This window comes from Thermobia domestica, chromosome 1, assembly GCF_964235325.1.
Source record: "Thermobia domestica chromosome 1, izTheDome1.hap1.1, whole genome shotgun sequence".
Classification (NCBI taxonomy): Eukaryota; Metazoa; Arthropoda; class Insecta; order Zygentoma; family Lepismatidae; genus Thermobia; species Thermobia domestica.
In genome coordinates this window covers 61005241-61030173 of record NC_137454.1, presented here as the reverse complement: position 1 = coordinate 61030173, position 24933 = coordinate 61005241, and the positions used below count along the sequence as shown (strand labels likewise).

General features: G+C 33.7%; 1 protein-coding gene across 4 annotated transcripts in view; it reads right to left on the bottom strand.

Annotated features, from left to right (window-relative positions):
* Positions 1–24933, bottom strand: part of LOC145685251 (endonuclease/exonuclease/phosphatase family domain-containing protein 1-like) — a 48747-nt gene that overhangs the window by 639 nt on the left and 23175 nt on the right. The window contains exons 9-10 of one of the 4 annotated variants that reach the window (XM_081757616.1): positions 22733–22891; positions 3515–13440 (exon numbers count right to left, since the gene is read on the bottom strand). In XM_081757616.1, coding sequence (XP_081613742.1) covers positions 13280–13440; positions 22733–22891 — 320 coding nt within the window. In that variant the 3' untranslated portion in view covers positions 3515–13279. Of the gene's footprint in view, positions 1–3514; positions 13441–22732; positions 22892–24933 lie in introns of those variants that run through there. The other 3 variants (XM_081757628.1, XM_081757619.1, XM_081757625.1) reach the window with 3 other exon arrangements.

Here is a 24933-nt window from a genome sequence, read left to right as displayed (position 1 = left end):
TAAACAAAATTATTTAATTATATAAACTATGCATTATTTTAGAATGGAAGGTCCATCTTCTCTTCCATCTTTTGGGCTTCACATTTTTCTGTGACTTTATTGAAATCTGAAATGCTACTCGCCAAGTTTTTCTGAATAGAAAGCATCGCTACTGCAAATATTTTCCGCTTTCTTTTCTTTAGGGTACAGAAACACCTCTCTCCTCCGACAATATGCATTTTGTTAGCATTTGTTTGTATGAATATAAGGAACAAAAAGTTCATTTTCAGAAACCACGTATATTTGTCTGCTGTTCTACTGTAAGGAAGCATGAGATCTAAGATGTTTGCCTTCGGGAAAAAAAAAATAGTTTAACATTCCAGCAAATTAGGCTAAAGAAGACAGATGATTATTGAAAGTGAATGATTTGAGATTAAGTTTTTACGCTCTCCGCCGGAAATCGAACACGGGATCATGTGCACGAAAGAGAGAGAGCTAGAAATTAGACCAGTGGTAAGACATTTTCTTCTTCGAGACTCGATCCCCCCCCCCCCCTGGAATAGGATTTTTTTTATTTTAAAAATAAAACTTATCCCAAGAATTTTCACCTTTGTATTATAAATGTTAAATAAAATCTATTGACTTCGAACGACCGCCCTCCAAACTTTCAGCCTAGGTCCGTCCCTGCTACCACCAGACCTGTATTTGTTCTTTGCGAGTTCGTGTTTTGTGAATAACTTCTTTCTTCCGAGCGTCTGTGTATCTCTCACTCTTCAATTGAGCCAAGCGGAGGAATTCGTAACTATTACAGAAGCTGACCAGTTGCGGGAGAAGGTGCAACTGAAAGCGGGCAATACGGGAAGATAGGAGCGACGCAAGAATAAATCCACTTCCCCATGTTAAGAGTAGGAGCTCGCTGCCATATGCACGATGTTACTGCTTCCAGTGGCAACGATCTCTGCAACTGGAAATGTAAATCATTCTCTTTCTTTCAGTTTTTTAATTTAATTTTTTAAAGAAATGCATCAATACTATTTTGCGCTCAAGAGCAAAGGTTTATTTTTTTTTACTGATACACTACTTTAATACTTAAAAATATTTGAGTATTAAAAAATATCCGGGTGCATAACCATGCAACATATAGTACCAGCCGCCACTGACTACTGCTATGTTCTATTTTAAACTACAGTTCATTCTTTGAGTCTGTTTAAAGCGCTATATTACTGGAAATAAGTCAACAACAGCTGTCAACGCTACTCGTTCAAATTGATTTGAACAGTTCCTCCTATCAGCTGCCCGAGTTTCCCTTTTGTACTGCACACAGTACATTCTACAGTCTATTACGCTCGCTGCCCTGTTGCGAACGTGATGTGATGATGGAATCATATACGCACGGGGTAAAACAAGCAAAGAGTACAAACGAAACAATATAATATTATTCTAATGTTATTACATATTTTAAGGAGCAACAAACAGCGCACGATATTTGGTGATTCACGTACTCTTACGAACTGCACAAGGCGACGCAACTGGATGTTACGTGTGCTCACTAAGGTTCTGCGTATTTTATTATGTATGATGTGAAATAGACAGGTTTAACAGATTTTATGAATATCAGAAATTATAGAAGAGTTTTCCTTATATTCTCCGGAGTTCTGGAGAATGTCTTTATTCTCGAACCTTCGATGTAACCTCTAGAATTTTAATTCAGCAGAATTCTATGTATACCATATAACACCCAAAACTCTTCCGGTTCAGTAATCGAAGAAAAAGAAGGATTAAGAGTTAGTTGAAGTACGGAAAAAAGTTATTAATGGTTATATTCGTTCCCAGGACTTAATCTTCAATTCATCACGAACAAAGGTTAGTGAAATCTTATCTATTTACTATGCCGGAAGTCATAAACACACAACAATTTGTCACAACTAGTGGTGGGCACAAAAACAGGTTTTTGGAGAAACCCGAAACCGGTTTCGGTTTTCCGAAAAACCTGTTTGGTTTTTCACCAAAACCGATTTTCTCCAAAACTAGTTCGGTTTTCACCGGATTCGGTTTCGGTCTTCGAAACCGTTTTTTTTTTTTTTTTTTTTTTCAAAAAATTGGTTCTGTTTCTGACCAGAATAGTGTTCCCTTGTTCTCCGGAGTCCGATTCAGTTTCCACAGAAATAATTTAATGTGTTCCGAAAAGTTTCAACGAAACCGGTTTTGGTGAAAAACCGAACCGGTCTTGGAGAAAACCGAAATGTCGGTTTTTCGGATTTAGTTTCTTTCTACAATCCGGTTTTGCCCATTTCTAGTCACAACATTAGAATACTCAAATTATTTGGAACCTCGTTTCACATTTCATGTTTCCCAATTTTATCCCCAAAAGTGTGGTTTGGAAGAAACTGTAGTTCAGAATTAAGGTTGATTGCTGTGATGTCTTACGCCTACATTTCCACTCGCAATTATTTATCGGAATAATATAATTTTGCCAATTTATCTGATTCTTTTAGCTAAGATATTAGATTAACGCTCGATATTTTCACTTTTCAGATATATAGTTTTTCCCAGATTACAACTATTTTCACACATTTTATGCAAAAATAATACATTACACTAATCCTGTAAAGATTTAGTGGATATTACGCGCTGTGTGTGTCGGGGTGAGACCACTACATTTGAAATTTTGTAATGCGACTGCTAACAATGGCCCATTCTACCACATACATTGTTGCGACAATGTTCTACTATGCAGGAAATGTTATAGTTTACATGGAAAAGATCCATGACATATCCTCCCCAAAAGAGATTTTTCGGCGGCATTTTACTTAGTACAACAGCTTCACTTTGGCACACAACAGCTGAGATACTGATACACGTTTTGTTGCTTTGTGAAATTCAGTTCCACAGGTCTGCAAATTGTTTCAATGGAAACTGATCAGACTCTGTATACTCTCTATGATTTACGGTGATTTGATTTTGACAGAAACCTGTTACGCAGTTGTTTAGAATATGTGATATTTCGCGTATTTTAATTATACTTAATGAAAATTATTCACTAACTTTGGATAGTATTGTTGGAATGTAGAGCTAAGTAGCTGAGACAGTAACGACAATGTAACTGGAACTGATTCACTTAATATCTAAACACTATGAGCACAAGTTAGCCTCCGTATATGTGATCAATACTGCTAGCGCTCCACTTTCATTAGTGTGGTTCCGGTACTGGACGGATTTAAAGTACTGTACTTGAAACAAAAGCATTAAGTACTTTTCTATTTTCTCGGTAGAATCTGCGCTTCGGAAAAAAAAAATACAAAAGTCCTTGCGATTTACAGTATTCTTTTCGAATCTTTAATTAAAATTACAGTAGTTTGTCAAATTGAAAATAACGGTATCGTTAATGATAATCGATGTGCTGACAACATTGTACAGTTAAAACATGCATCATCTGGTCGTCTAAAGCCCTTCACAGGCTGCAGGCAATCATTTATTCATTATAATATTGTATGCATAACACATAATATAATAGAAATAAATTATACACATAACATCATTTCTATCTAATTTATTTTAAGTATCACATTGGCAGCCAATTGCACATATTTTTTACACAAATAAATAATATACACTTTATAATTAAACTCTTATTAAGTAAATCTATAATTTCTTTCTTACAAGAAACTAAATACTAAATATACGATATATAGAATCTGATTAGTTATTTAACCAAATAATTTATTTTACTATACAAACCTTTGGTCACATAGTTTACTTTATATGCATAATAATGACCTTACACAGGATACCAACAAGTATGGAGTATTAACAAACATTAAATTCTCTGATTGTACTTACTGCCTCCCTCAAAAAGGCAAATTACGTTCTGTAACTATTGTACAAAAGATGTGATATGATTATGTTTCTTCGATAAATGCTCTTCACAAGTACCGAGTACTATATTAAACTTATATACTTTTTGCTTGAGCTCTGGTACACAATAACTTTATAACAGAAAACAACAGACAACAATCAAAATAACAGAAGGAAGGACGAAGTATATTTCACTTAACGCCATTATTACACTCACGTCTGCTTTCAGTATGAATTTTGTGCAGCTACATCTTTCAAAGATCCTTCTGCTACATAATCTAACATTAATCTTAATACTCACCTCAATGCAAATACCAATTTGTAAGCAGTATTAATAAATATGTAATTTTCCTTTCTAAAAAAACAAAAAAGTTACAAGAATTGTGTCTCATTTTTTAAGGATTAGATACGCTTTTACTTAAAAATAAAGTTATATTCTCTATAAAGGACAAAGATTCTTAACATTGGATCGAAAATGTTCCAAATTTTAAACCCATTTTATGTTAATCGTTATTGATTACACAGAAAACATACACATACTTAAATCGACTGGCAAATTTGTTTGATGTACTGTCGAAATTCTAGATTTACAAAATGTAGAACATGCCATTTACTTATGGAACTTTCTCCTTCTCGGAACACTGAAAACAGTACTATCATATAGAGAACTTGTGAGTTCAAAAGTACTATAACTTGTAATAGCATTCTAGTTTAATCTCGCAAGAACTACCTCTCAAGGAAAGCTGTCTTTTTTTTTTCATATGCTGTTAGCTAAATAATAGTTTGCTATTGCAGTTCTAAATAAGTCAGAAGTGCCCTTAAATTGCTATGCTTTTAAACAGAACAACATTTTCAGTATAGTTTCATACTTTAATAAGAAACAGATTTATTTGCACAAATCAATGTTAACCTATAGATTTCACACTTTTGTTAATGTGTGGCAACGCTTTTAATGTTTACATGTTTTTCCATTCTTTGGCATTAATTATTTTACATAAATTACCAGAAAAGTATTGTATTAGCCAACAAATACGATATATTTTAAAAACTGCTTAGAAACAAACCTACTGTTGTAAAATCTAGCGGTAAATTTGATTAAATTCTCCATAAGAAGTTACTTAGATACATTTCTAGTACCGGACGAGACAATATACATCAACAGTTTACTTCTCATATCATGAAGCGTTGCTACAAGATTTCGTACAAAATGGTAATTATACATTGCCATAAATAAAGAGTAGTACAACTCCATGTTAAAACTACACTGTTATACGTGTAACAATTCTCTTCATGCATAGCCAGAAGAAACAAACTTCTGAAATAACGGTCGACAGAATCCTAGTTTGCCCACAAGTAATAATCATTTTATTTGCCTAAGATTCGATTAACTTTCAGTTATAACACTAGGACGTTTTGATTCAGATACTTATGCTGTATTTTTTTTTAATTTTTTAAATAATCTATCTTTATTATGCAACACAACTAAAAACAAAAACAGAACGCAAATAACACATTTTTAAATATATAAATTCCTTAGAGAAGGACATTCGTCAACGTTTGAAATTATAGGTAGTTCTTAGTGTACTGTATTTGTTTTAAGCACTACAGGGGTTCAAATATTAGAAATTTAAATACTATAAAACATGTTAATAATTTACTCAGTTACTATTACACAGCATTAAGAAAAGTAATTCAAACTCTCGTACTAACGTCATAAATCACTGGTGTTTATGGAATACCTATAGATGTTCCTTAAATTTTGAATTTTCAGATTACATCAAAACCTTATAAAATTAATACCCCGATTATTGTAAACCTATCTTAACGTAATTCATAGTTTCTTTTAGATCAGTTAATATATAACTAAGGTTTTGTACATCTTCATTGTGCAAATAAAAATATGCAAGAGCAATTCCACTAGCAAAAAATAAAATTTCGAAAAGATGATTTTGCACAGCATATAAAGTGTGGATAGAAAACTGCTTTCCCCAAAGCAAATATTCTTCATATATTGGGAAAAGCGATTTCGACCCATCCTGTATATATATTATTATACAAAATTTCATGTAAACAATAGATGCACAGTTACAAAAACATAGAAAAAATTGTGACAATACAGTGATAAAAATGAAACTCTAATCAATATATTAACCTCGACATAAAACTATATATTAATACTGCACATCTGAAGAATTCTCTCTTTAAAAAGAAGAAAAATGTTTTAACATTATACTTACTTTCAATATATTTACAAGGCAAAGTGCTCCCTTTGTAAACATTTATATGAACACAAGACTGAAAATATTTATAAATATTTACCAAGCTAAAGTTTAAAGTCTTACGCACGCTTTTGGTTTAATTGTTTTCAACAAAGGTACACGTACCACTACTCAAAATGTGTGTATCAGGTATTCTTTGTTTGAAACTATTAGTCAAACTTTCGGAAACTGCAGAACCATGCAACCTGTTTCAATCATAATCTTACATATTAAAAAAAAACATCGAACCATAATCCATTGTCTTTGCTAGTAGTAGTATTTTGAACCGTAATAAAACAACACATCTCATTTGAGTTAGTAGTACGCGATCCGAGTTAGTTGAAAAAAATAATTGCTTCATAGCGCATAGTCAATCTTAAAAATTTGGTTTATACCGATCAACACAAACAAAATATCCCATCTCTACATAGTTATGAATTTTACAGATGATCTCTTCATGAAATAGGTATTTAAAAAAATCACCACATATCATTTATTAAGGAAAAGTTTAAGTCCCGAAGTACTTTTCAAAATTCATTTTAAATTTCCTTAAACGTCATTTGATAAATACTAGCAAGAATATTTCAAATAGAACTTTGCGAAAATTTTATAAAAATTCTTTATTTTTAGCCTTCATTTTTTTTTTCTACTCACATTTTCGGCTTTGTATTTGTATCATTTCGATATTACTTATATGACTTACGCAGTAGGATTTTTCAATTCTTAGCATCATTACTCGTACTTGCTTAGCTGGCAACACTGAATTAAGAAGTGTGTTATTTTAATGTTTCGTTTTACAGTAGATTTAAAATATGTAATAACCTGACGTAGTTCCATTTGAAAAAATAAAACTTTATATTGAGATGGCAACACAGTTTACCTAGTAGTATTATCGAGTATGTCAAACCTTTTCCGTCTTCTAATATTTACTTGGTACAAAATTCAGTTATTTTTTGTCAATTAGTTCATAAGTTACAAGGAGGAGTTACTTTAAGTGGTTCACGCTGTACATAAGGCTGCATCCTTAGAAAGGTATACATAATATATATAGTGGTAATAGACTCCTTAGTCTTTTTCATGGCGATTAAGTTTTTTTTTTTCTTTCTTATCGCAGACGATAATTCTTTATCCTTCTAACAAGATATTCCAAGGACAGCCTTAATTACTCCTAGTAGAATCAATGGAAGACAAAGTAAATATAGTAAATCGAGAGTCACACTGAGGAGGAAGAATATGGATTTTCACTTATTGCTGTTTTGAACACAGATTTTTTAGCACATTTGTAAAAGAAGTTGGATGGGAGACTTCTCTCTCAGAACTGAAATGTTTCGGGATCAAAGAAATCAATATTGAAATTCATAGGCCCCACTTAGGTGTTGCAGTAGCAACCAACCCCAAAATTTACTACTTATTTTTTAATAAGACTACGCTATGTTAAAATAATTTTATAGTCTTCAACAATAATAATTTGCTTTCGTATCAATATAATGTATCCAGCTTATTTTCTTAAATTCTCAATATGAGTCTGGAACTTTACATCCAAGGCTTAATTTATTCCTCTGATGGTTGTGGAGTTGTATATTTTAACTAAATGGACAAGGAAACTTGACTGATAGCAAGAACATATTAAAACAGACTCCTTTTAACAATTTTCTTCCTGAACGAACTTCTGTCACAGACGTAACAAAAATAACGGTAACTGTAAGTAAATGTAGTTTAATACTCACTTTTACATTTCGACAGTTAATTTCCCAAAATTTCGTCCAGAAGTACACTTTCTTATAAGATATTTTTTGTAAGATATATGGTAAACATAACGTACCTCTTGGAAAAACGTAAATCAAAGTATATATATTTTGATTGATATGAAATGGTATAAAACGTATTTTCTTATTTAGAACGAACAGTTAAAGCGTACAGTTTAATCTCTTTTCTGTATAACCGAAAGCTCACCACGGAACATAACAGTGAACCTCTGGCGGGGCACACCCTGTGAATGTGGCATTCTCAGGTATTCAAAAAACAAGCTAACACTTGTATACAACTCTCACCTTAAGTCTAAAGAGCATAATCGTGGGACGTTACATTAAAAAAAAAAAAATCATTTACAAGCTTTCATTCTTTCTATTCGGGTCACCTAAGCACTTAAGAACAATAATCTCGCATCCCGCAGAAAACATGCTAAAATGACGAACATACTTAAATGTACCCAAGATTATAACAAATAATTTTGAAATTATAAGCACAAGCAATTTTCAATTAAGTTTATCTGTGACAAAACGAAAATAAGCACGTCTTAAAAGTTTATGTTTTCGAGTGAATTCTATATGTCTACTATATGAAAAGAGGACTAAATATAAATACGAACAAGAAGCGATAAAACAAAACAGTGACTTATGTATAGTTTGCGCAGTGAACTCTATGTATATCCAAAATTAGAATACACAGGGAACTACAATTGAATACCAAAAAAAAAAAAATCCTATTATTAAAATTCAATATATTGATAGGATAAGATTAGAACTACTGACTGAAAATGAAGTTTATAAAATGAATTACCACAAAACAGTGAAAACATAATTACATGCACTGAAAAAGTACACTAAATATACTTTTGCTAAACTGTTCTTAACATCAGGAGTGGAAGAAGTAAGGACAAAAGAAGATATACATTAATAATAATAATAATAATAATAATAAAAGTAATAGTTGTTGAACATCCGGATGGATGCAATGTTGAAATCCAATTAGAATGCTGAACGTTTCACGGCAACTTGTCTTTTTTTTCCTACTACTTTTTCTCCCCATCCGATGAAACGTTTAATCTACTTTCCTTAAGAGTGTGATTATGTTTTCACAACTTTTTGGTAAATAATCCGCTATAATTTAATGGTAAAATCTTAGAGAAAGTTTTAATAGGAATGATCAGAGGTGAATCTAGAAGGTAAAAACCTCGGGTGCCAGCCATATCCCAGACTATGATAGGTATATCATGAGTTTACTATAAACTTTTAAAAGTATATAAATCACCGCTTAAATTATTTCACTCAAAAAACTGGGGTTCTAGGTTCCCCCGGGCTAGATCCGTCACTGGGAATGATAATTTATAGTAAAGGTTATGCTATCGTAAAAGCAGCCTTTAAATATAGAAATAATTTAATTCAAGGTACTTCAAAGGTTCCATCCTTGAACTTTACAAAACAAATTCGAAATTCATATTAACAGCTAGTGGTGATTAAAAATGTATTACAACATTACGCTATACTGCAGAGAAGGGATATTTGTTTCATACTATCTTCCGTTACTTAAAAAAAAATACCCATTTATAAAAGGTAAATATAAAAAACGATAGTACAGAAAAAAAAAACTCAACCAACAAGAATTCATTTTTTTCTTTGTTCAACACTACAATATCAACAACAGTTTACAGTTCTATCAACAACTCACTGCCAGTTCATACTCTGGAAGCTCTGTTCTATTATCACTTTAAATCACAAAACATCAATATCATTGGTAACAATGTACACCTGACTGTATAAAACAAGTTTAGTTTATCATCTTTACGAGACATATACTCCTACATAAAAAGAATTCTTTATAACTCTTTCTATACTCTTTTAGTGCTGGAACTCTGCAGAACGTACCAGAAATGCCACTTTAATGAACATACATGCATTCTATTCAGAAAGATTTCCATTTCTAACTATATAGCTTATAATTACTTTAAAGAACGATTTTGTACGAAGGCTCATTGAATTCTACAAAATAATTTCAAAATTGAGCCCATGAGATGTATTATTACATTACTAATATAAATAATTTTACTTAAATATGGCATTTATGCTTATAGAACAATGCTCTGCTCTATATACATGAAGTACTAAGAAAGTAGTAAGAAATAGAGTACAAGATACTACTTAAGTTGCTTCTTGTGCAACTATGTATTTTACAATAAAAAGCATTGGTAAATGTTCAGATTTTGCTAGTACAGGTATTTACAGTGCTACAGAAAATTCCCTCCTTTATCTGTCTCTTACATACTAATCGGCTCTATAATTTATGATTTGTTAAGAAACAAATACACCTCTGCGAAATTAACGGTACTTCTAGTTTTAATATATTTAATTATAGTGGAGATAAAAGACAGGACAGGACAGGGCATGTAGTAATCTAATATTTTGGAAAGGATACATGGAATAAGTCTTCTACACAATGTGAGAGTATTATTACATATTCAAATCTATGAAGAATCGTAATTTGATATGTTGTTAATCCACGCTTCAATGAGTTGCTTAAGTGGCATATCACAAGTTAAACGAACACTACATTTGAAATATATTATATATACATAATTCCTTCTTTGATATTGAATAAACAAACCTCTCAACATGGAAGCAGATTTATATATTCTTAATACTTTTACGGCGACTTTATTTCCTGAGATAGGCTACATCAAACTTCATGACGAAATGTCACAAATTTCTGAAAGCAACTTTCAAAATTTAAATACCTGAATATAAATGTATCTACAGGGCTCCTTATGTAACAAATGAAACGAACTATTTCTGGTTCGTCCTTAAATTTAGTTTCAGTTTCATCACTCTGTATTTGATGGAAGTATTTCTTGCTTTTAAAATTATTATAATTACAGAAGGTTGATCAGTTTATATTCAATCGATTGGCAACGCTGCTGCCGCCTGTCTAGCTGCGACAGAAACATGAAACCACCGTCGTTATGAGTGCCTTAGCTTGACGTGTCGAAGTCGTGTTGATGCTAGTAAAATGCTACAAAGAGTGAACTGTTATTTTGAAGGGTACATCATGGCTCTTTTTCACGCACATTTTTCGTACAACCGAACAGTGAAAGTGTTGGGAAAGTGTAATCACAACTAATTACGTTGGCCACGTAAGTACAAAAGGCGACTACGCACAAACATTCACCAACAAAAAAAGCTCTCCGAGATTTCCAGCGAAAATGTCGTCTGAGTTGCTTCGTGAAATTCGTCGACTGGCATCCAAAGAGAATCCACCACCTCAAGGTGACATGGTATAGAGATTAAATTTGGTGCAGTCAATTGTCAGACATAACTTCCTACTATGTCATATTAGTGAACGTAAGACAAACTGCCGCAAACTATACAAAAGACTCTGGAGGGAAGTCCAGACTGGAAGACTTGTCACATTGGATGATGCCTACATTTATCTCACGTGTAACATTTTATCTCATGGTAACATTCTGGCAATTAAGTTCTGTGACACCTCTGGCAAGGGATGTCACGAGGTTTGTTTACTGCCAGTGCAAGGAAAATTCCCTGTGAAATCACGATTGTCACTAGATTCGGTTGCTAGGGAAAGTTGAAAGTACGTAAGGTGTGTAGAAACAAAGATAAATTTGCCTATTTCAAGGAATCCATCATGATTCCAATTTATCAGAAAAGTATCCCTCGTTTGTATGGAGCAAACAGAACAACGTGCAGATCCACGTGGACAAAGTGTTCACCCACTCTTTTCGTTTTTTTCATGACATAACACAAGAGACAAGAATTTGTGTTATTCCATTTCATGGCATTCCGTAAATAACTCTGAAGCCAGTCCAATGGATTTCTACGCATTTGGACTGTTAAAACTACGTCCATAATATTGCCCTCACAGGAATATGGAAAACCTACGAAAAAGAATGAGATAGAATTCCTATGCCTTGCTCCAACGTAGTTTGTTGTAGTGGAAATTGTGATGTAGACTGATATTGTAAAATGCTGGTGATCAATGGAAAAGCCAATGGGGTGACGTGCCTTTTCATAGGGTAAGTACATGTTGAAAATAGTTTGGATATAATCCAATCAATCTTCTGTGTTTTAGTAATAATGGAGCCAAGATTGAAAGTTTACTATTTTAAGTTATATTTTAGTTCAGTTTGAACCAAGAAATAAATACTGCAAGAGAAAAATACGAAGAAAATAATTCTAAATTCAAACAAACTTTAAGTAGTATAGCACATTTAGATATTTACATAAACAACTTTAGGTATTTTATTTCCTTTTCTTTTTACCCTATTTCACTGGGTTTACTTCAGTGAATGTTGGTGAATTTAAGAAAGGGGTTGTAGTAAACGTTTTATATACACACCATAGTTTATTTACATAAATTTACAAGTTCAAAATAACTTTACGACTTAAATGTTATGGTTTCCAAATATATGTATCATTCACGATACTCTGCAATTTTTCTAAAATTTCCTTTTGATTGATTTCCTCTGTATGTGTGAATTCTGATATCTTAATTATCTCCTACTTTGAAAAATGCAACTGCCCATAACGTGTTGAACATGATTATTTTTGTCTTGTACAAATTAGTACAGAGTAATGTACTCGTATTGCAGTTTTAAAGCTGACTATCTACACTATTTACCTACCGTTTCAACTGGAAAACAATATTCTCTTGCGATTGAAAGATTTTACAAATCTATTCATAGCTAAGTTAAAATACCACGAATATGCTTTAATTCACGCATAACGACAGAAAATAGGTCTTCTTATTTATAATGAACTATTTCCAAATAATAGTGTGTTAAACATTATGTTACGATGTATTACAAATTCTGCAGAAGGAAATATATCAGAAGCATCACAAAGTAACCTAGTATCCTATATTTTACATTTTTTTCAGCTTACAAATGTAGATCACTTTCAGCTATTTCTATTTGTAATTAAGATTAGCAATGCTAATTATTCTAGGTCACAATCTCGTCTCGTAGTAAAAACTAGAATAAAGTGGCATTTCTAGCAGGTCCTAAGTAGGCACTAAGGAACGTTAAAATACAGTCCAAATATTAATAAATTTATAAGAAGTACTAAACAGGCATTCCGATTACTAATATCTCCTAAAATCGACAACACGGAAGATTTCTTAAGTATTTACAAAAGAACATATTGATCGGTTTTATTTTTTCACTAAATCTATTAACTATATACAATATACAATTTCAACGTAAAAAATACTCTCTTAATCGACAAGAAAAGATATACAGATATACAACTTTACATTATTTAAAAAAAATTAACAGCGATGTATGGTAGGTTTGGTACATTCTAGACTGGAATATGTGCCTATAAAATAGGATACAAAAGCATAAACTATCATCTTTCGAAGAAAACACCGCAGAATAATTAAGAACCACAAAATAAATTTCATTCTTTCACTCTACCATTAGGGATCTGTTTCTCACTGTTCATAGTGTCAGTATAAACTTCACACCAAACGGGGCAATGATCACTTACTGTGCCACCCCAAGACCATCCTCGTGGAATAGCAAGATGAGAAAGTCCTTGACGGACAATGCCCCAATTACCTGCAAAGGGTAATATAAATCAAAACAAATCTAAAAGCTCCAAATTTCCACATCCTTATTTGTGTGTGTGTTCCATTTCTAATTACAACAGGAATTAATAGTATCATTTTCTTTTAAGCACGCACACAAAAACGGTTACCTTTACCTTTCAAATTTGATTGTTATATTGGCATAAATAAACTAAAACAAACTCCCCAGCATTAAGCTCCGAACGGCTTAAAATGACAGGAATGTAAAATATAATTTACGAATATTTGCTAATGGACGTTAAGAAATACACATCTATAATAAAGTAACAGGCATTCACTTTGTATAATTTCGACCCTTTCTTGGGCCTTCTTAAGTAATGTTACCTTTAGCTGCCCATCTTTGCTAACATATTCATCACAGAATTTCCCTGTGTTCTTCGAATATTTCAAGTAAGATTTTCGGATGATTCTATGTTCTTAAAATATTTCAGGTAAATCATCTTCGAGGATGAATATTTAGTAAAGAAGAGAAACTACAGGTAGCATTATTCAAGGCCCCAGAAAGTGTCAAGATTATATAAAGAATGAATTAATGAATGAATTACTTTCAGATACAAGATAAGTGCCTGTTATTTAATTACGAGTATAATTTACGAAGGTTATTTCTTGTTTTTTTAGTTTAACGTCTTACGATTATGCATCGAGGCTAAAGGAGACGATGTTGATGAGATGGATGATAATGACGGGACAACGAAAGTGGAAGGAAACGGGAGAACCCCAAGAAAGCCCAGGCACACGGTGTTTGTCTACCACAAAACCCACTGGAATCGAACTAGATACTCCGGGCGCTAGAGGTGAGCGCTCTACCACAGAGCCTCCGTGGCCCCCAAAGTTTTTATGCCATAGAAATTAACAACTACTTAAAAAATCTCGAAATATATATATTCCGCTTATTTCTAATTTATGAATTTTTTGCTGCTTTTCAAATTAGCACTATTATTATTATGCTATATATTTTGCGCAACAACATATTTGTGCCTAAGGAGAAAGGACAAAACCCAGTCTGGGCCTGACAAATTGTCCTTAAATTGCTTGATTCTTCTGCCCTTTGTGCTCAGATGATACTTATCAAATCAGGGAACATCGAATGTACTTAACGAGAAACTTCACTTCGAACTTCTGAAGGAGATGCATTACCTCCACTTCAAACTTATGAAATAAAGAAATAGTTTTCTTTTTATCGTCACTTTTATAATTATGTTGATTGAGCAATTCATCACTATAGATTTGATTTCGATTGTGACCTTTTCTATTTGTTCTGATTCTATCCTTACAGGCAAATAACCTTTTAAACACTTTCTTGCTTAAATGGACATTGAATTTTTGAAATGGTGTTCAGTCTTGCAATGCTTCACTGTCATATTATATATATATATACTTCGCACCCAGAACCCCACCATCTGCTCGATCTACGGCCTCCCACCACTATTTCAGCATGAATACATTTATGGCATTATTCTTTGCGAACATTTTAAGCCCCTTTTCCCTTCAGAATTCGCATTTCAATTGAAGTAAAATAATAGAAACCCATGTCACCCAAGTGCTAACTATATTTAAAAAATCATTTCAAATGGTTCACCCGTTTCCCCCTGATGATACAACTAACAATCTCGAAGTTATTATTATATATTAAAAAAAAAATAATACAAATTGCTCTCGCCTCTTCTTAATGCAGAATTTCTGAAAACGTTATGGCATATACCACTTGAAATATTTTGAATAAGAAGTTTGTACTCAAGTTCATATCTCTATTTTTAAAGGGTTTAAAGATATAGCCATCTTGTTATAACACTATTTTTAATTCCCGCCTTTTTCTTTCCTTTCTAAGTGAAACATTAAAAACCACGCCTTTATCTTAAATTTAAATCATAAATAACAATTTTTATATTTCTAATCTTAAGGGATTTCAAGATATGGACATCTTATTATAACAATTGTAACTCTGATCTTTAGAACGTACTTATATACCAAGTTTCGTATTCCTAATGACTTTCTAATCTTAAGGGATTTCGAGATATGGCCATCTTCTTATAACAATTGGAACCCCTACCTTTTCCTTCCTTTGTAAGAAATACATAAAACACTCCGAAACATCCTTCAATTATTTTAAATCAAAAGTCTAAATACCAAATTTCATGTCTCTAAACTTAAAGGATTTCGAGACATTGCCGTCCCATTATAAAAATTGTAAACCCATTCTTTTTTCTTTCATTTTGGGGAAAAGGATCAATTATTTCAAATGGGAAGTCCATTTATCAAAATTCGTGTCTCTACCCTTCTGATATTAAGAGATATGGAAATTTTACCATAATTTTTGCCACTCCTATTCCCTCCCCCTTCTTATCGGATCTCCAAAAACACTTAGTGGTATAGTGGTTTTCAAAGCTAAATCAACTTGTCTTATCAGCAGTAAAACTGTCATATGGTTTTTAACGGCCACGTGCGGTTTGTCAACCAGTTGGATGTTGCCGATATTACAAAAGCTTAGCCGCTCTCCCCGTCGCCAGGGTAAACAATGAAGTCGCGAACTATTCTTTCTGAGTGTTACAAACCAATAAGCAGATAAATAAAACAAGAATAAAATAAGAATAAAATACATACAGGTCATTCGACAAGTAATTTTCTCTCCTTTTAATATAATAATAATAATAATAATATGATCCGAGCCGTTTCGGGCTACTGTGCATTTTCGGTAATGCTTGGAAAATAGAATCGATCCTGGACCGCCCGTTGGACCGATATTGAATTTTTATCCGTATGAATCGGGTTTGCCCGATTGAACCGTATGATAGCCCAGTTTTTATGAAAACAAGTTTAGTCTCTCATGATTGTAAATAGTGTGTTCTTCCACTTTATTATCGTAACACAAATTGTTCTAATTACCACGTACGAACTCATAACGAGTCTTTCGGGTCAAACGGTCCAAACAGGCGAAACACGGGTTAAACGGGTTTATCAGGTCTAAGGATCGAGTAAACCAAACGCAATGGTTATCGGGCGGATACTGTTTACCTGAAAAGTTCAAGCACTAATTATAGGTTAAATTCAATCTTAAGAGCTCTAATTGTTTGCATACATTTTTTTTTAAGTAAGTTAGCCGACCAACGAACTTGCGGATACATAAATATAAATGCTCAAATCTAAATTATTGCATTATATTATTGCAATGAGCATGAACGTGATTTACTATTAGGAGTTAGCGTGATGCACTAATGTTAGTCTTTTATAAATATTATTATTATTATTATTATTATTATTATTATTATTATTATTATTATTCGACAGGCCATCTGTCTATAATGACAATTTAAAACTTTTTTCTTTAAAAAAAAAAGAAATGATTAAAAAGCATTCTATTAAGTACCTAGATCCTCATATTTATTAATGTATGCAGGTTAATATCTGAGTAATAACGCTATCATTATTAATTTCCTGTGTATGGTATCCTAATTTGTAGTTTGTCCAGTTTTTATCGTCCAGTAACGTGACGAATCGCATTAGAAAGAAACTGATCAATTATTGGCCTGTCTAACTATATCACAAGGCTAGAAATAATGTACTTACGAGCAGAGCAAACAGACAGTATCTTTATTAAGCCTACTACTAATATTATTATTATTATTAGCAATAATAAAAGGCCTAATGATAACTAAATTCCTGGTGCAACAGCCCTTAGAAAGCCTGGATTTATGGCACTCATTCCTGAGAGTTGATGTGTTGTCAGCAGATCGGCTACTCTCGCCATTAATGCTTGCTTTCTGGACTGCAGTTCGCTACTTCTTTTCATTCAAGTAGCTTCCAATTGTCCTCACGACGGTGGGTGGACGCCGCAGCGCCAACACCGTCTGGTGAGTACGAATAGTCACACCGATCTTTCCTCTGACCAGACCCAGGACTGCTTGACTTCGTTGATCTCATGTGGAGTGATATTCCAGTGTGGCTAGGACGTTGGTAATAAAATAATAAATACTTATTGAAATAGTGAGAAAATATAGCTAGTAAATATAATAAACTGACTCCATGGAGCTACGGTCCATGAGGGGCAGTGCCTACCCAATGTCGCAATACAAGCATCAGCTACGCCTTGAAAATATTCAAGATAGCAACATCTCGGTTTTCAAACTGTGTTGCTATTCCTTTATGCAGTGCCCGAGGTGGAAGATCTAATCAAACTGTGTTGCTATTCCTTTATGCAGCGCCCGAAGTGGAAGATCTAAGAAACTATACCCCGCATACTCCCCCTCTTCTATTTAGAGCATTGCCTTTACGTCATTTATGAAAAAAAAAAAAAAAAACAATGCAAAGGCTTGGATCGGGAGTAAAATTTAAAGAAGATTTGCTCTACTCGATAACATTTACATACTTCCCGACATAATAAACATCAAAGTAATTTGTGTTTTAATTTGTACAAAGTAGAATAAAATAGTTTTCATATATTGTCACATGACGTGGGCTGATTGCAAAGTCTAGCTACCGAAATATACGTTCTTCAATCACGCTGTAAAAGCTTCAGATGCCATACGGAACAAACACTGTACGATGCTACTATGATAACCGTAATGGGGTTAGCCATAGTGAAAACTTTATACAGTTCTACCTGAGTTGGAGCGGCAATGCCGAAATCTAGTTACAATGAAGGATTTATCGTAGGGACAAGTACACCCTTAGATCCTGCCCTTCGAGGAAAAAAAATTGGTTATGTTTTGTCACGTACTATACCTTACGTTATAAATCCTATGCACTTTCAAATTTCAAGTTTCGATCTTAAGCGGTTTGGTCTGGCCATTGCTCAGTCACTCACTCACGACTTCTTTATTATATATATATATATATATATATATATATATATATATATATATATATATATATATATATATATATATATATATATATATATATATATATATAAACTTTGCACACACGTTCCTCACATGAAACAAGATGGAAGTTTATCTTGCTGGTATATATATATAGAGTTGCGGAAACGTGGAAGTTGGTAGATAGCAGGACATTATATCGCAAACTGGTAAACACAAAATTTATTGCGAAGTGTTTCAATAACTCAGAATTTTTTTTAAGATTGAATTATTCCTAAGCAATTACATATCAGCACTCTTCTACTGTATGGTTAGTCCATCGATCTCTGCCTACTGTCTAAACAGCAATTGTAAGTACAGTAATGTAATATAATAAAAACTCCGCTTTGTTCTGTTGAGTTGAAGCGTTGTATTACGAAATATTCTTTTGTAATACGTAATTTTTTGCCGTATCCGGAATAAAACACACTTTCCAATGGTGAAAAATTCATCAAAAGTGGTTGTATAGTTTTAAATATTACCTCGAGCAAATACACACCTGCTACTTTTTAAACGAAATCGTTGGGCTGACGCAAGAGGCACGGGGCACAATAAACTAAAATTCATATTTTCTTGTACATGCAAAACAGTATTTTTTTATTGAAAAAATCTCTCAACTGAATCAAGTAATATTAGTAAATATATTTTCTTCAAATGGTCTCTGCGACGAGTGTCTTCCAAAACAAACAGCAACATTACTGCATGGTGCTTACTTCGCAGTTGTTTGCTGTCACGCACTGACTTCCGAGATTAATTTCGTAATGGTATTTACAAGTATTGATCACAGGTTAAAACTGAGACCGTTCTGCGTTTTATTGGAATGAGTAAACTTCATGGGACCATTCGGTTTCTTCTAATTGAAGAACCTTGCTTCGTCATCTTTACATAGATGTTCCTACTTGATAGTTTATTCAATCTATGTTTCTATTCAATATTGCAGTGAAGTCCTTAATTTATGAAGGTGATAATCAGACTTAATAATTGTCATGAGTAAATTAGTAAGAGGCCAAATAGTTACAATCTTTTCTAAAATATCACCTTATATGTGTGAATTTTCTCATGTTTATGATGTCTCTCTCTAAGGATTTACCGGTATCAATACTATTTTTAACGATGTCGCTGTAAAGTTCTTTGTCTCCGTTCAATCGATGACTTCATGGTTAGGAGTAAGATAATTCTGTCTCAGTACTTATGTATTACTCTCGCTCCTACTTTGCACTCAATAATAATTACGATAATAATATCGTTTTATTGGGTCAATTACATTCGTTGAATTTAATGCTCTTCTTGTCTTTTAAGTGTGGTTTGATATTGGAAGTGTTACAAGAACATATGCTCATGATGATTAATAAATGAAATAGTATCTCACTTTTCTTCTCATATTCCTTACTATAAGGAAGTCATGTGAACACTTATTTCTTGATTGTCAGCCTATGGCCTGTAGAACCTTGTCTGCTGCAAGTAAGTCCTGCGATGTTAATACTAACTATCTACAAGTTTCCACTTTGGTCAGTGTTGATAATCACAGTTACTAATGCAAAGAATATTACTTATTTTTATGTTATTTGTAATTAGTATGGTGTAATGATTTAGTAACAGAAAGCGCACCCTTAATACAAATTCAATTATTGTTCACATTAATTGTATCTCTATTGTATGTGAGCTGGCGCGTTAGCGAAGATGTGTCGTATCTTACTTTCGAGGACGTGTTACATTGAATTAAAAGTGCCATTTTACGATTCAATTGAAATAATTTCCTGGAAATACTTAAATATTGTAAATTTGGGGATTTGTGTATTTTGAGTTTTTGTTAGCTCCCACGCAATATTAATGCACTACTTTGAGTCTGCAACATAGTTGCATATTGCATTACAATAGCTTGTATCTCTTCTTTGTGACTCGAGTGTATTGTATATCTATAAGAAAGTAATATCTGTATTGAGGTTTCACACTTATTTTACTGAGTGCGATGGTGGAAATATTACTTCCCACATTCGAGATGAGTTACTGCTTCAGTCGACTTCAGTTTTAGAAATTATGTAATATACTTGCAATCTCTTTGTTAATAATTACTTATTCCAAAATTGTATTACGGCCTCTTTACGTGCCTCAACTTCAAGTGCTATATCGCTAGTGCAGTAACTGAATGTGGTACTTGCTCTTCTGGTGATCCCTATTATGGTGATTCATTTGCTTTCGTATCTTACAGTGGAAATAAGACTTTTACAAGTTGTCCATATTTTATCGAATTTTGTTAGATCGACTGAATAATATTCATCGTCACAATATCTAAATATTCGTAATTTTGTACCATAAATATTTTCAAGCTTATTCTTTATACAAACACGAAGGTACAAAGTTGCATTGTTCATTGATTAGATAGTAATAATTTACTATTTAACAATTATGTTTAGTATTCAACATTTATACAAGTGTACGGAAGCTGAGAAAAGGGAGATTCTTCTCGTTCATTATTGAAATAAAAGGACCAAGCTGAACTTCGAGTTTTACTGAATTATAAACAATAATCTAGAAGTAATTATTCTTTTCACTGTGGTATTTATTTCACATCAAGGTATCTTTACGTCCCACGCTTATGCCGGTTAGACTAAAGGAGACTGCGATTATGAGAAATGAATGAAATGATGGAATGAATAAAGTGGGAGGAAACGGGAGAACCCCGAGAAAACCCACGAGCGGTGTTTGTCCACCACAAAGTCTACACGGCGCGAGCTGGGATCGAACCAGGGACCCCCGGAGGTGAACGCTCTACCACTGAGCCACCGCGCCCCCATTAAGAACTAAGTTATTCAGTGTGTAATATGCATTTGAAAAGAACCTGCAACTTTTTTTTTCCCCTTTCATCAAGTCTCTTCGTCAGTTCTGATTGTCTTGCCCCAGCTTAACGTCCTCAATAGCTAGATTTTCCGAATTGGGAAGAAAGGATGGTTACACTTTCATTTTTTGTATTTTCCGTAACAAATCTCTCCCCCCCACACACACACACAGAGAGAGTAGACTCCCGAGTATCCGATGACGTGGAAGACCCGGGTTCGATTCCCGGCGGGAGCTCATGTGGTTCGGATTCCACGTTAATCAGTAGGTCCACGTCTCATATAGCCTCGCTGTTGAACGGGATGCTAAACTAAAATCAACTCAACTCAACTCCCGAGTATCCGACATAATGTGGCGGAAGGGCAGGCGGATAACAAAAAAGCTGGAGCTCTATGAACTCATTTATTTGTCCCATCAATACCAGAAGTCAAAGTTTTTATACAAAATTCACTGTTATAACATACTACGTATTTTCTCACTTCTTATTTGCCTCTCTGCTCGTAGTTTATAAATGTTTATGTACTGTACTGCAGGGCCGCAACCAGAGAGGGGCTAGGGGGGCCTGGCCTCCCTAACCTTCTCGTGGCCCTTCCAGACCTTATCACAAAATGATATTATTAATACAAAAGACACAATTTAGCTATTTGTAAGAGAATTTTTAATGACTTTCCGCCCTTAACATATTCATGCCCCTCAAACCTCTGTGGCTGGTTGTGGGCCTGCTGCACTGCACGTTTTAAGAATTTATTTGAGGAAAAGTAGGTTAAAGAATATTACAGTACAATGAACAAGGAACAGAACGCTGCCCATTTCCTGTCACAACTTGTATTTTGCACACGACACGTAGGAAGATCGTAGCCGTGCAATGCCTTGCCTTCCTCATTTAATTACGATAAAAGAGTCTCGAGCCGGATACTCGGAAGTCTAATGTATATACGTACATTAAATTGCATGTATTTAAATGAAACTAAAACCAACCAACTGGTGTAGCACTTAAGTTCCGCATTCAAACTAATATTTCAAAATAAATAAAATAATGCTGTTGGCAAATAAAAGTATTTCCAATAAGGGAATATTACAGGTAAAATAGTGTGCTTTAAAATAAGAAAGAACATCTGCATTACTGTAAGCAATGTTTCCATGAACATCACTTTACTTATGACCCAGAAATCCACTATATCTATTCATCCTTTATACAGGGAACTATAATTAAGCACAATCACAGATGCTTTGTATATGTCGGGCATACATCGGTGAGGTTGCATACTGTCAGAAGACATTCTGTAGATATACAGGTATTCATAGCAAAAGAATAAGTGGTCCATGATTGCTAATTTAATTTCAAGAAAGCTGAAATGATATACGAAAAGCAAGGGCTCTAAAAGTAACTTGCAAGTGCCTAGGAAATAGCTACCGATAAAAACCCTTAAACTCTAAATACCCTTTCTGTGAAGATTAGGCAAAGCGGAAATTTGTTAAAGTTAGATCAAAAATGTATTACAAAGTGTTGGAGGGTTATTAGGAGAACACGAAGGAACAATCAAGGCAATAAGAGAGAAAATTATTACTCACCTGTATACTGCCGTTGAGCATCAGTATTCAGAAAAATACTATCATACAAGCGAGCTGCATGAGGACCATTACTACTGGTGTTTGTAGTACTCGGAACTAAACTTCTACATTGAGACTTTTGTGTATCGTTTTCCTCTACAAGAAAGGGGATAAAAATAACTACAATTTATTAAATTATCACTCATACTTTAGGCAAGATTTATTTACAGTGATTTTGTATGTGTGAAAAACTTATTGAGGTTACTTCTTTCAGAGTTGCTCATAGACAGAATGCTTATGAGAGTCATTATTGGAAGTGCGCTATTACTATTATTTGTGTGTAAAAATAAAAGAAAAAGAAAGAAAGAAAGAAAAAAATAGCGTCCAAAATGTTATACGAAAAACGTATTTATACAAGACTAATACGTTTTAAAAGTACCCAACGAAGGAGAATGGAGGTACTGAGATACTAAAGTTGACTGAAGAAGAGAAGGAAAAGGCATCGCTTTTTGAGCAGAATATCAGGAAAATTTACCCAGGCGCGTCATAGATCATGATGGGTGGAGGTGGGAGGAAATAATATCACACCTATCTTTCGAAAGTGAATACTTATTTTGTAGATATTTGCTAATGGACTCGACTAATTTTGTATCCATTGGATACAAGGTTAGTAGTATTCCATTTATTTTGTAGATAGTTGGCAGACAATACTCAAGTAAGCAAAGCATCAATTTAACGTTGATGATACTATCTAACTGAGATATACAGATTGCGCCCTCCCATATATATCTTGGGGATTTCATTTATGTTTGCAATATCTAATAAGTCGCAATATATATATATATATATATATATATATATATCGACTTATTGTCACACCAACTATTTAAAACGGGAGAAATGAAAGTATATTACGTACAATATTTTCCGTAAAGATCGGTTATACCCAAGTTTTCCGAACGGAATCATATTTTCTTTTCTTCTGCTCGTGGATATCTCAGGTACCGCAAAATTGGTGTTCATAGCTGTTGTCGCTGTGCAAGCCAAGAAAATTGTTGGAGTCATGCAAATCTTCGTGATGAACCTGGTGTCATTGCTACAAATGCGGCGAAAGAAGCTGTTGATCTTGAAACTTGGAGTGAATTTCACGAAGCAGCGACAAATGAATTACGCTTGTCAAGTACATTGCTGCAGATGATGCGCCTGCAACTCAGGATCCCGATATTGATAATTCAATTGTAGAAAACCTGAGGGTGGCTACTACGAATGAAGATGAAGCAGATTCCGATGATGAGGTAGAAGTAGAAAATGTGAAACAACCCGTGTGTTCCAAAGAAGCGATCCAAAGTTCGCAAAACTTGAGCCGCTAACGTTTCAAACATCATTTCGATCACTTAAGGAAGTGCAAGCGGTAGTGCTACGAGGGCCACTATTTATATTTTGAATCTAACAATGAGAAAACAATAATTTGTCATCGAAAACTAGTTTATTGTTTTTCGAAATATTCTCCTTTATGATCGATACACTTTTGCATTTGTTCGAACAATCTGTCAACGCATTTTTTCCAGTTTTCTTGAAACACCTCGATAATGTGGTTTTTGAACGCATCAACAGCTTCTTCCGCCGACGAAAATCGTTATCCATGCAATTTGTTCTTGGCATTCGGGAACAAGAAGTCATTGAGTGCTAAATCAGGAATGTACGGCGGATGACCCATCAATTCGATTTTTTGAGTGTTTAAATAGTCGGTTGTTAAACGAGATGTGTGAGAGCTCGCATTGTCTTGATGAAGAATGATCCGACGGCGTTTGTTTGATTTCCGTATTGACCGAAGATCTCCAGCAAACAAATTGTTGTGTACTATTCAGAGTTGACCGTCCAACGTTCCTCTAAGGGCACAGTTGCCACATAACCTTTTTTCCCGAAAAAACAGGCGACCATTTCTTTCAATGTGCTTCCAGCGCGAACAACTATGGTTGGATTTGGTTAATCTTGAAACACCAATACAGTCGACTGCTGTTTGCGTTCTGTCTCATATGCATATATCCATGTATCCATGATTCGTCACCCGTAACAATTTTATATACGTCTTTTGAAGCACCGCCATTGTATTTATTGAGTATTTGTGTGCACCAATCGACGCGAGCTTCTTTTTAAGTTTTTGTAAATTATGTGGGATCCATCGAGAAGAAACCTTTCTCACAGCTAAATTATCATGTAAT